Genomic DNA, 14,149 nt, shown 5'->3' with positions numbered 1-14,149 from the left:
TACACTTCAAAAAAATAATTGGCTACGTTGTCTTTAGTTTGACTAAACGAAAAACAGCAATGGAAGAAGACTTAAAGGGTGAAGCATTAGAATAAAACAGTATTTTTTTGTTATTTTATTACCTACTCTTTATTGAACTGACTAAATTGAATTCAAATTTCAAAATATAGGTAATGAATTGCAGCGTTGTTATTTCGGGTCACTACGGTAGCTTGACACACCCGGGATCCGATTGACAACGCCTCTTCACTAGGCGTCCACTTGTCGACAGGTGGACCACGGGTGGACGCCGCGTTGTCCACTAGTGAATCTCGCGTGGTCAACGAATTTCCGAGAGTCGACAGAGGACCATCAGTGAACCACGCGTTGTTAACTCGCCGTTCACGCGAGGCAAGCATGTCAACAGCGAGCTATCATCGAGCGGTCCACTCCCAGTCCGCGCGAATGGACACCTCGCGATCGAGGCAATTCGTGTTGGTACGGACTTGATGTAATGAGCGCATTCTCCTACAAATCTATACGAAGTATACCATCCACTCGAGGCGAGGCAGTGCGGGTCGGGTTCCGGGTGGGTCGAATGAGCTACGACCTTTAGCTTGAATCATAATTATTTGGAAGTGCACAAATTTATAAATGAGGATGAACATTTTAGCATGTAGGTACGTTTATGATATCAAATTTTGTTAAGATGGACAAAGAATAAATGCTGATAAATGTAATCCAGTCTCTAGTCAAATTTCTATTCTTGAAAGTGTACTTAAAACCGTACTGGGGCAGTTTTTTATAGTAAGTATACGTCTTAACGAGGAAATAGTGGCATATTCTTTGTTCATAGAATCGTTCGCTTAAAGATTAATAAAGTTCACAATATATTCATTTAGACGTATACTGAAAAAAGCATGCTAGACAATGCCGTGTGAATATAACCTTAAGGTTCGATCGTTTATGGTTTTTGTAGACAGTTTTAGAAGTTTCTAGAAATTACAACCTGTCTCAATGCAAAAAAATTAATTGTTAATATCACAAAAATGATGCTTGAAGCGAAACTTATTGCCGTGGAATTTACTGAAGGTTAATAACAATTATATTCACACAGTGACACTAAAATAATGGTTATATAATATCTGTCGGCTTAGAGACTTCGTAGTTCGTTTTTAGACTGGAAAGATTCATATTTTCGTTTTTATTTTAGCTCATCTCGTCAATATTTCGAAATAGAAGTTTCGTTACGATTAGATTAAATAAAATTAAGAAAAAAGTCACTACTTTTTTCTTAATTTTATCTAATCGTTGCTTGATTTTGTTAAAAATATAATTAACTTAAAAACTATATTGCACATTTTGACAAGATAAAACTAAGAACGTGATAAGTACGCCTTGCAATCAACAGTGTTCGTACTCGTCTTATGTTATATTATGGTAGAACAAATGATGCAATTAATTCTGTTTTTGTTAATTAATATAACTTCGAAGTAAATTAATTATATAGAAAGAAAATCTTGAAGTAAATACCTAATTTATTTCGAAGTTTATTAATTTTAGCATATTGTTTATTATAGATTTAATATAAAAATGTACTCCATTCATTATTCCTAAAATGTACTTCCTAATGATATATATATTATAAAAATTACAACTTATAATTATACGAGTATGTAGAAACTATTTTTATGCTCGAATATTGTACCTTGTTAATATCTTCAAAGTTCAAACCCAACCAGTTTGGGTATATATTTGGAAGAACATAGGTTAGATATTATATTACATATTAGAGGCTCGCACAAAAATACATGTTAAATGTTTAGAATATATTATCTACTTCGTTGCACTTCTAGTCGCAGTCACGGTGAATGATTTTTCAAAACCGTTTGTTTTATATTGTTTTAAGATATTGAGATGTTTTTAAATGTTAGCTAGCAATGTTAGACTGTATTTTGTAGTAGTAAGATATACTTTAATTGTGAGTGATAATGCTACCAACTAAGGGTACCAATTAAACGCACAACAAACAAATAGTATTTTTTTAAAAATCAATAATTGACAGCGCGAAAAAATTAACCAAAGAGGTGGCGTAAAAATAGTAGAGGCAATAAGAAAATATTAATGGAACAAGTAAAAATATTTTGCAACTCTGTTAACGCTAATCTATAAAACAAAACAGTTTTTCATGCATTGTCACAAGCAGATCAAGATAAAGTTGATAAGGAACGAGCGCTCAAGATTATTTCCCGTTATCAGATGCCACGGTATAAAGCTTATAATCATTTTTCTCATTTGTTTATGCTTATTAGCATTTGAAAAAAAAAACAACAGCATGGAAATCATTGCAGTTGTTCCAGATAATAAGATAAATTTAATACTGGATGGCTGAACACTGTCCAAACAAAAAAGTTCTTAAAAATCACATCATGATATTATTAACGCTTTTAAAAAAGCTTCTTAATTAAAATTTTACTTCAAAAATGTGTAAAAACATTCGTTATCGATAGGTCATGTTATCAACTTAGTTTTCGTTAGCGTTTGTAGAAAGAAAATTAACTGAATATCAGACGTAATACCGGCGGCGAAATTTTAGCGTATTATGCTAGCCATTCACCATCCGATAAGCCCACATGCCTGTAGCGCTAACGACTTAACGTCTGATAAAACTGATCGTGTGTTTGGTCGCAATCGGCATGATATGCAAATCGCGACCAACACACGATAAGTTGTATTGACTTACATTATTAGTTGTGCGTTCGCTTAGCCTCACTTTGAACGTGTCCTTAAAAGTCAAAGTTCTTAATAACTTAAGTATCTATTCCCTTACTACTTTTACCTTACTACGTAATGATATTTTTGTACTAACGCATAGCGTAACTCGTTAGCCTACTGTAAATTATATCTACAATATAGAGATCAACAAAAAAACCTACCTACAGCTCAACTACTATTACAAATACCACTACGGAAGATCAACTTTTCTATGTATACAAACTATACCTATTAATTCGAAATCTAATCATTGCTATATGATATTCAACTCTATACACATCTCAAGGTATTAATATTACGTCAGTTATAAACGATCCATGTAGCTCTAGTTGAGTCACATACTATGAGAGCCATTTATAGAACACCTTTTCGCATCCTAACCGCGTTATACATATACAGTATATACGAACATCCTACGAAAATGCTTACATTGCAACTACCGTAATTGGGTAAATATAGCGAGACAACAACTTATAGTAAATGTTAAGTTAATTATGTGGATACTGTAGATTGTCGGAGCTGAGAGCAAGCGAAGTGAGGACGCTCCTTCTTTGTGGATTTACTCCAAGATTTTGCCAGTTGATCCAGGATAGCCGTGCTGTCAAATCTACGAAAATTAATGTAGTTTTAGCCTTCATTCGCACGAGAGTTTTTTTAACGGACGTTAAAATAATGTTCAAATAAATGAAGTTAAATAAAGGTCTATTTCCAACGCAAAATTGAAAATCCAACATTGCTCTAAAAAACGTCATGTTTTAAAAACTCTGTCGTGTGAACATATACTTGGGAATGCATTTGTTGTATTTGAACGTTTTTTTAACGTCCGTTAAATTTAATTCAATGGTCGGATTAGTAAGTTTTTAACCAACTTTAAAGGGACTCTATGTTGGACTGTATGTCTGTTCTTTATTTAAATAATTACCACTTGTGTTCCAATGAGCTCTATCGGCTTTGATTTCCCCTCGAAGACACTTCTCCACGTACGTCAGGGGATCGTACTCTGCATCTAATACCTGTATTATAGTTATTTCTGGTCAATTACTATGCACATAGACGACACATAAGTTTAAGACTACAGTTACACCTTAATCCATTCGAAGCAACATTTTGGCTCTTGAGAGAATCTCGTGTAGAAACCGAAAGGGGTGTGGATTTTCATCCTCCTCCTAACAAGTAAGCCCGCTTCCATCTTGGATTGCATCATCACTAACCATCAGGTGAGATTGTAGTCAAGGGCTAATTTGTGATGAATAAAAAAAAATGTAATCACGTGTCTCAAATTTCGTGAGGAAACCTGTATACCTCTGAGTTTTCTTAATTCTCTGTGTGAAGTCTGCCAATACGCATTGGGCCAGCGTGGTGGACTATTGGCTTAACGCGTCTGAGAGGAGACTGTGCTCAACAGTGAGCCGAATATAGGTTGTTTATGATGAAAGTTTTACCTCTCTTAGTAGCGCTATGTACGCGATCGCGAGCCGTAAAGTGTCTATCTTGCTGAGCCGTTTTTCGTAGGGGAAAGTCGGCACGTGAACACGCAATTCGTCGAACGCCGAGTTTATACTGCTAAAGACAGAACATCATACACACATTTTAGTAGAGTCTTAATAGTATTTTAGCCATACTCGTAATAGGTATCTGTTGTGGAAAGTTGCGTAATTAATACCGAGCTAGCGAAGGATTCTAAGATTGAACCATGAATAAAGCGAAAACAGAATCCTAAGCGTCGTGAAGTATTTCAAGTTGACAACTAAATACACTTTTCACCGTGTACAACATATTTTTTTCATCTCACTACACAGATGAAACTTTAATGAATTTTGTTCGGCACTATCTTTCATGAAATGACTTACCTACTACCTAATAATAATTATAACTAATACCAGCAGACTGCCCGCGATTTCCCCTGCACTTTACAGGCAAGCGCGTCCTATAATAGACCTCGTAATTGCTTTCCATCAGGAATGATTGTAGTCAACCGCAAGCCCATTGACCATAAAAAGATGCGCGTCACGAGATGTCTCGTGAAGATAAAAGACAAAATGTCGTCCAATGGCGGCGCATCAAAAAGGTCACTCTCTTTCATACCATGGCATCGAAAGGTACGATACTCGTAGAGCTCGAAATAGCAGCCTGCGTGCTCAGTATCAATTAATGACGTCAGTTTGCCAACTAACAAGTTGGAGGTTTCTGTTCCTAAGTCATCATTCCAGCTTTTAGGAACCTATATATATAATATACCTAGCCTGTTAGATCAGGAGCTATGAGGTATTAACTGTGATTAATTTGAGAACCGCATTCTGTCAACGAAGGAGGTTGAACACAAGTCCATAATTTGTAAATTTGAAAAATTAAGGACTTTCCATGGAAACTAAATAAACAGTTTAACCCTATTTCACACCCTTCTATTTTTATTTTAGCGACTAAAAGTATTTATGACCCTTTAAGTAGTATTAAGATGATAGATTTAAAACAATGCTTTAATTTCATGATGAAAAATTGGACTTCCTCGAAACATAGGGGGTAGAGTAACAAAATAACGGACCAATGGACATCCTTGCAATGTGTAGAATGTAATCTGCATGCTTTTCTAAGTTCAAAACTGTAAACAGAACGCGGTTCTCGAATTATGAACACTCAATAACTTACAGCCCCTGGTCTATATTGCCACTTCTATTTAGTAACTTATTTAGTTATGACTACTTAACTAAACACAGATGCAATTTAAAAATGATACCCATTGGGGCCGGACCTCAGCATTCGTCTTCGCTCGCGAACGTTCGCAGCCGCTCGCTGCACCCGGTACGGTGAGCCTCCGCACTGGTAATCGGGCTCCACGGATGTGTCCAAGAGTGAATCTTTGAGAAAAAAACAGACAGACCTTGAAATGTGCGTGAGGCGGATTATAAGGGTTCCGTTTCTCTACTACGTACGTTCGAAACCCTAAAAATTATATCAATATCTGCCATCCCGCTTTAAAACAGAGTTGTGGGTTGACTCTAAATCTCGGTTGCTATAAGGTCGGGCTTTGGATTTCTTTTTTATTTATTTAGTACCAAGCAATAGTCACATAAAAAAGTAAAAAGAAAAACAGTAGACAAAACACTTATGTCTACGAGATATCTCTGCCATACTCTTGGCAGTCAGTGGTTGTAATTTATTTGAGTTACACCACAGAATATAGATGATCCAGAATGAGTGTACAAGCAGTGTGGTAAAGCCGGTTATATTCTGTCCTATTAGACCGAGCTTTGTGCGGTGGGCCATTGATAATTATAATAATAATGATAATCAAATTAAGGTGTCTGTCTGTGATTTCATAATGAACTGAGATTTCACAAGTACTTATAGTTATTTACACGATACTTAACCACTACGAGCTCATTTTTTTTTCGTTTATCCGTCTGTCTTTCTGTTTGTCCGGGCGAATCTTTGGAAAGGGTGAACCGATTTTGACTGGAAGATAGAGAAGGTTATGGGGCAACATATATTTTAAACACTTTTTATCCCCAAAAAATCCATAGTTTCCACTGGATGTGTAAAAAACTGAATTTCATATGGACGAAGTCGCGCGCGTCCGATAGTTACATGATATAATTAATTAAATTATAATTAATTTTGACGGCCTCCGTGGCGCAGTGGTATGCGCGGTGGATATTACTGGGCAGTCTGAGATTTTCTTAATTTGTCCAGGTCTGACTGGTGGGAAACTTCGGCCGTGGCTAGTTACCACCCTACCGGCAAAGACGTACCGCCAAGCGATTTAGCGTTCCGGCACGATGCCGTGTACCGAAAGGGGTGTGGATTTTCATCCTCCTCCTAACAAGTTAACCCGCTTCCATCTTAGACTGCATCATCACTTACCATCAGGTGAGATTGTAGTCAAGCGCTAACTTGTAAAAAAATAAAAAAAATAAAAAATTCAAAAGTAAAATTCATCGCGCTTAAAAAACCATCAAATAGGCCCGCTGTTAATTTTACCTACTGTACTTGATACTTTGTAAAGTACTGCAATAACATATTAAGTAGGTTGCTTAAATATTTTGTTTACTTAGCTTAGTATACAGCAAAGATAACATTTTATCTGTACTTATTTTCAAAGCAAACTTTAGTTAGTTAGTTTATATAGGAGTATAAAAATCAACACACTTTTCGGTTTCTACACAACATCGCACCGGAACAATAAATCAAGCTGCCAAGCTATGCGGTACGTCATTGCCGGTTGGGTGTTCACTAGCCACGGCCGAAGCCTCCCACCAGCCAGACTGTACCAATTAAGAAAACCTTAATCGGCCCAAGCGTGGGTCCTCTGCGTTACGTAGGCCGTCATTGCCGTTGAGGAAGGCTATATGCTATACCAGCAGACGCCCGCGATTTTTAGTTGAATTTAGTTTTTCAAAAATCCCTCATCCCATGGATTTTTCAGGTTATAAAGTAGCCTATGTGGTAATCCAGAGTAAAATCTATTTCCATTCCAATTTTCAAATCAGTTCTGTAGTTGCGGCGTTAGAGAGTAACAAACATCCATACAAACTTACGCGTTTTTGATATAGTAGGATAACATTAGGTTAATAACGCGAGTGGAAATTGCGAAGCATTTCACACAAATCCATGCGTGCAGTAATACAAGGGATCCGAAGTTTGGTTTGACGGAGGTTCGTTATTTGGTACATAGATACTAAATATTTAAATATATAGTAGTCACCCGTGACTTCACCCGAGTAGGACATAGCGGAATATCCTAACATGCATTGTTTTGTTATATCTCGGCAGAGTTGGACTGAATTTTTCCGACAATTCCATCAGTTCAAAATTTTTTAACAAAATATGTATTGTAAAATTATATATCTAGTACTTTCTCATGAATCTATCTATTCATTCATCATAAATCTTTTGTTTACGAGTTTATTACGAACAGATATACACACAAATGTTATAATCTTTTACAACTTTACCGCATAATTCATTCATTCATATCAACCCATATTCGGCTCACTGATGAGCTCGAGTCTCCTCTCAGAATAAGAGGGGTTAGGCCCATACTCTTCCACACTGGCCTAATGCGGATTGACAGACTTCACATACGCAGAGAATTAAGAAAATTGTCTTGAGGCAGAGGTCATATCCACTGGGCTATCACGGCTCCTTACGAATAACGTAGCATTAGTAACGGATATATCCTCTGAGATATTTAGAGTTTATTTTATTAATATAGCTCCGAAATATATTTAATACGCAGAGCTAGATCAATAGGCCTCAAAAAACCTAGTAAAACATTTGTATCATTGTTTGTTCAAGCATCATTTAAAAATCAATGGACTGGTTTTCGCAGGTAGATTAAGTTTAGCTTGTAGCAGGCTTTAGATTTTTTTTCATTGAGATCGTGCTTAAGGAAAAATGTTCTTTCCAGTTATGTACATTTTATGAAATTAAATATTTGTGTTTCAAACGGTAAAGGAAAAATATTGTGAAAAAACCTGCACACCTAAGAATTTTATAAATTCTCTAGTGTGTGAAGTCTGCCAATTGGGCCAGCCTGCTAGACTATTGGCGTAACCCCTCTCATTCTGAGAGGAGACTCGAGCTCAGCAGTGAGCCGCATATGGCTTGTTAACAGAGATATGATTATAGACATTAAATTAAAGTTTTCAGTCAGTATTTCAAAATAGCAATAACATGAAATTTAATAGGTTATTTAAATACCTGCATGTAATTGCCTGGAGTGCTGGTGAACGTAGGCCGCTAGAGGAAGTTGTAGTCTGGTGCGAGCCGCCGCATACACGCAAGACGGTAGATCTGGAGGTATCGATGAGCTCTCGTCATCGGAACCTTCGGTATATGCGAATTTCAGGCCCGAGTAGTCCAATCGACGATTTTCACTTTAAGCAATCACATAAAATCCATTTTAAAATCACGTTCCTATGATGTTATAATAATACGAATTTTTTAGATATTATTTTAAATTAAAACAGATGCTTTGGAAAACTTTTTAAATAAAACGTGAAAATTACTTTTATACCTCAGAGGTGGTGAGGTTGATGAATCTGCCACCTGAGTTCTGGCTCCTGACATATTTGTTTTTCAATTTGGTACTATCACTTGTCACTTTAAAAGTGGAATGACAGTTTAGGGGTAAGAGAAATTATTTTATACTACAAGGGGTGGCCATTTTGCGATATCCAGCTGAGGGTTTGTTGTCTCACATCGTCAGAGGAGTCATAGGCTGTAAGTCCGAGAAGACAAGGTTCAAATTTACCGGATGTGATTACTTTGGAAAATATTGAATTCAACCCTGTGGATTGGGCGGAGCTACCAAATATTAGGGCGGTTAGGGGATGGACCTCGACGGCCATGAGAGAAAGAGAGTTAAGTGTTAATTTATGTTAATGTTAATATATATAGAGATTATCAGTTTTTTTTTATTTCTAGTAGTGCAGATGAAATTCAGTGTATCACACATCCCGCATGAACTATGAAGTTTTTCGCTATAAAATGTTATTCAATAATCTCCTCTATCTTCTAGTAAAAGTCCTATTGAAATAGATTAAGGTGTTTCACACATGAGCCCGGACAAACATACAAACAGACAAACAAAAAGGTTTTTGTGTTTTAGTATTGTGTAAATACTTGAGACAAAACAGTTTGTACTGATGGAGATTTTACCTAGATTAACAAATACAGTTTCAAACGGTGTGGCATAGACGGCCTCCGTGGCGCAGTGATATGCGTGGTATATTTACAAGACGGAGGTTCTGGGTTCGATTCCCAGTTGGGCCCATGTAGGTTTCTTAATTGGTCCAGGTCTGGCTGGTGGAAGGCTTCGGCCGTGGCTAGTTACCACTTTATCGACGAAAGACGTACCGCCAAGCGATTTAGCGTTCCGGTACGATGTCGTGTAGAAACCGAAAGGAGTGTGGATTTCATCCTACTCCTAAGAAGTAAGCCCGCTTCTACCTTAGATTGCATCATCACTTACCGTCAGGTGAGATTGAATTCAAAGGCAAACTTGTAGAGAATAAAAAAAAATTTAATCTCAATTTATTTTACGCCGTTCTTCAAGAATGTCTTTCAAGTTTGGACGGGAGGCCTCAGATCGATGCCGACCATTTGCGCCCATTGGCGGAGAGCGGGAGTCTGTAGTTGACAGAGGCTATAAAACAAACCCAGCTCCGAGCTCCCTCATAGTCATAAACGCTGTGAGTAACATTTTTTTCCGATTGCGTGATTTTCATCTGCGAGTGATTTAATTGATATATAAGACACGAATAAACTTCGTGTGTATTAAAAAAATCAACTGACTTCAAAAACAAACGTACCAACGAAAAATAACATTTTATAATATGACCAATATTCCCATTTCCCTCCAACTAGTCGGGAAAGACTATGCTAAAAGTGGGTACGACAATAGACCAACGGGGCGGGGATCGAACCACCACCCCTTGGTAAAGAGTCCAACCGCTCTTACCGTTGAGCTGATATTGCGTATAATGATCAGTTTGAAGGCGGAGCAAGGCTAGGAACAATTTTTTTTCAAATTTATATGGGACCAAATACACCCACTCGGTAAAAAGTTACGCGTGTTCATACATAAATAAAAAAATGTACGCGTCGAATTGATAATCGTCTCTTCGTTTTTCCGTCTGTTGAAAAATGAAGCCAATGCTCCTATCCTTCTTCCAAGTATATAAATAGGTATGCTTTATGCTTTTTGAAAATTGAGGGAACCTTTGAAATGTGCTAATTTTCAAAGCCACCACGGTCCAAACTCTATAATCTGCTACCGCAGTTACTTATGGTATGAGCATCATCATCATCGTCATTAACAACTCATATTCGGTTCACTGCTGAGCACAACTCTCCTCTCAGAATGAGAGGGGTTAGGCCTTAGTCCACGCGGGCCTAATGCAGATTGGCAGACTTCACACAAGTAGAAAATTGGGAAAATACTTTTAATTTCTTGAAATGCACTTAACTGAAAAGTCGGTGGTGCATGCACCGGACCGGATTCGAACCTACGCCCTTCGCATCAAAGGCAGAGGTCATGGTCACTGGGCTATCTGTACGGTTGGTAGAAGCATAGGCTGACAAATTTTCAGTCTTTGTTTAATGAGGTAGATATGCCTATTGCAGGCTCTCGCTCCAGTAGGTAATTTCATGCAAGGCCTACGTGTGTATAGAGTATTCAAATATAAGGTTGATTCGTAAGTAGGTACTATTGAAATATATGGCCATATTTTAATAAGGCGATTTTCTTTCTGCCTTGCCTTCTTTTATATTCTGAGACTTAACAACAAATTGCTCATTTAGTGGGGCACCTGCAGTAAATCTAACGCAAGCACATCTAAAGGATCCATAATAATCTATTAATGACTATCACTAATACGATACCCCTTGGTTCACTCGCACTCGTCCATCAATAACTGGAAATGCCAACTATCTGTAAGGAAATCAGAAATAATTGAAAAAAGCACAAAAAAGGCCAACTCGACATGCCTATTGCCTCGCTAACTGACTGGTGGTAGCGCCGCGAATCAAGCGCCTGAAACTGACGTGTTGTTAACGGCATAGCTATGGTTCTCCTGTCAGAAACCGCCCCAAAGGCACAGAACTAACCTGCATATAGTCTAACGATTGATCGTAAATACCAAGAACAAAAAAGAAAGGAGTTGAACGATTCCGATAAAAAATCGTTGATATAAATAACATTGGATATGAGTTTTGTAATAATATTACAAGGTTCCAGATCCCTAGCTCAAAAAAAAAGTGCGGGTGACTATTATTGGTTATTTCTCGTCAAAATTTCATTTTAGTTTAAACGAAAATTATAGCCTTCCAATGTTTTACTGAAAGTCACATGCGGTCATTGTTGACATGTCTGAATAAAAATGTGCCAACAAAAATGTGCCGTTAATGCCAGATATTGGCTGCTATGACATCCAAAATAGCCTTTTATGAATCAACGAGTTTTCATATAAAATTTGAATTGAGGTGTTTTGATTTTTTTACCAACGGAATAGCAGAGGTGGTTCTTAATAGGATAGTTGACTCATATCAAATTGAATATAAACAATATTAATTTCGCATAGTAAATGGAATAAGGGTCCGAAATATATCGATATTAATTAATAAAAGTTAAGTATTTTCTACAAAACTTAATTTAAAAATCATGTATTTTTAAAATTTTTGATACGTCAAAATCTCTGTCCTCCATTCTGTGACGTCACAATGATAACTTGATAAACTATATTCAAAGTAATTATTAGAAAATATTAACGCTCCGTTTGTAAGGGATTCGTTATAGTGGCGTCATGAAACAGTTGAAATATAGACCAACATGGCCGTCAGGCGCTTTTGCTCGTATCGTCAAAACACGTTTAAATACTAAAATTTTCATGTCTCAAGAAATATGATTTTTTTTTTCAATCTAGTACGACAGTGAACTATTTAAGACCATTCAAAAAATGTGTCAACTAGCCTATTCATCGCGTATTTGGTACTGGACCTTGGATTTGGTGTCATGATTGTTCATATTATGCCAAAGAAAATATCAGAACTAGCTGATAACCACGATTTTATACACGCAAAATTAAGATTTCCATAAATTCAACTTTCAGCCAAATCCATTCAGTAGTTTTTGCGTGAAACAGTAACAAATATTATACAGTCCATAACGAACAACATTATCATCGCTTTTCACAAATCTTCTAAGAGTCATTGATTTTTGCCGAATAAAAAAAGCCTTTCTGTAAATCCAGGCTGTAATCTCGAAGTGAAAAAATCTCATAAAAACCATGAATTTCGTGATTAAAAGTAGCGTATGTGCTAATCCAGGGTATCTATCTTAGTTTTAAAAATCAGTAGCTTCGGTGTTAAAGAGTAACAAAAATCCATTCCTTCACACATCACAAACTTTCGCGTTTACGATATTAGTAGGATAATCACTTCAATCACCTGCTATCTTCCAAAGCGACCACAGCACAAACTCTGGCTACCGTATTTATACAGGATGCTCGAGAGTATTTCCCATAACTCTAACTCTTCCGAAATTTAATTAAAATGTACAATGAACATTTGTGTACAAAATTTTCGGAGTAAATAATATTTATTTTGGAAATAGATATTAAAATGTATCCTTTAGACGCATCCTTATAATAATGAACCCACGATAAACATATAAGAAAAAAAAATGACGTAGCCAAACTTGAAAGTTCTAAAATGCAGGGATCCTTTTAAAGGCGTGTGTTGCGGATAGTCAGAATTATTTGAATTACTTTCTATGAAAACATAAAAATCTTTTATTTTTTAGTTAAAAAAAAATCAGTGATGCAGTTCGGCTCCTATAAGTGGACTCCTCAAGACCTTGAAGTTATGGGAAATACTCCCCAGCACCCTGTATATGGTAGGAGCTTAGGCAGACAAATTTTCAGCCTATCCTTCTTCCATAAAATGAGGTATAAGAGGGTCTTGTTCCATAATACTACGAGTGAGTGAGACACTTGTATATATGAAATGAGTGAGTTGATCTACTGTCATAAAACTATATGAGATGTCTGTTTATAAAATAGAAATATATTTTTTTTTAAATTGGTATCTAATATATTATGTATTTCACTGGTAGAAATGGTGAAAGTAATTTCCCTTTTACGAAAGTTATAACATTAGATTTACTTGGACTTGATAAGTAGAATAGTCATCTTGGGAAATAGAAAAAGGAAAGACGTTTGAAGGTCTGCACGAGTCAATAAAATCATCCTGAGTTTAAATTGCTCTCACAATGGGCTACTTACGACGAGCACATACGAGTATTATCCATTAATCTAGGATTTATTCTTGGAACGAAACGAAATATGCTAGAGTTTTGTACGATTGTATGATTATTCCATGTACTAAGGAATTCCTATTGGCTAGGAATTCCTTAGTACATGGAATAATCTATATATATACTTAGATTGTATTATATTGTATTGGCTAGGAATTCAGGCAGTGAGGAGTTTCGGACGAAAATTCCTCAGTGCCTGAAGACAAAAGTCTTCGAACAGTGCGTGTCGCCAATGATGGTTCCGAGACTTGGTCGCTACCGTAGGAGATCCGCAGAACCAAAGTCACCGACATAGCTCAACGAGTCACGAAGCTTAAGTGGCAATGGACGGTGCACATAGTTTAAAGAGCCGAAGGACGTTGGGGTCCCATGATGCTAGTATAGCGACCAAGGCGACGACATCAAGCGAGTCGCAGGGATTCCCTAGATCACATATGGAGTTAATTAACTTTTCATATGTAGAGGTACCGTTAAAAACTATTTCTCAAGATTTGTTGGCATGCTTAACGTACCTACGAGTACTTGTATTAATGCTAAATTTGTTTTCCAGTTTCTAATAGGTTTTGAGCCAAGCCGCAT

The 14,149-nt window shown here is 36.7% G+C and overlaps 1 protein-coding gene across 1 annotated transcript; it reads right to left on the bottom strand.

The window, feature by feature from the left end:
* Positions 1-102: 102 nt before the first annotated feature.
* Positions 103-10,258, bottom strand: LOC112052169 (pancreas transcription factor 1 subunit alpha). The gene is made up of 6 exons (XM_024091260.2): positions 8,771-10,258; positions 8,455-8,630; positions 5,504-5,609; positions 4,197-4,317; positions 3,677-3,767; positions 103-3,361 (listed from the first exon to the last, which is right to left on the bottom strand). Exons 1-6 carry the CDS (start codon positions 8,821-8,823, stop codon positions 3,243-3,245), a joined length of 666 nt encoding a protein of 221 aa, XP_023947028.1. The 5' UTR covers positions 8,824-10,258; the 3' UTR covers positions 103-3,242.
* Positions 10,259-14,149: the final 3,891 nt, after the last annotated feature.

The sequence above is a fragment of the Bicyclus anynana genome, chromosome Z, assembly GCF_947172395.1.
Source record: "Bicyclus anynana chromosome Z, ilBicAnyn1.1, whole genome shotgun sequence".
NCBI classification, from domain to species: Eukaryota; Metazoa; Arthropoda; class Insecta; order Lepidoptera; family Nymphalidae; genus Bicyclus; species Bicyclus anynana.
This window is presented reverse-complemented; position numbering and strand designations above follow the sequence as displayed.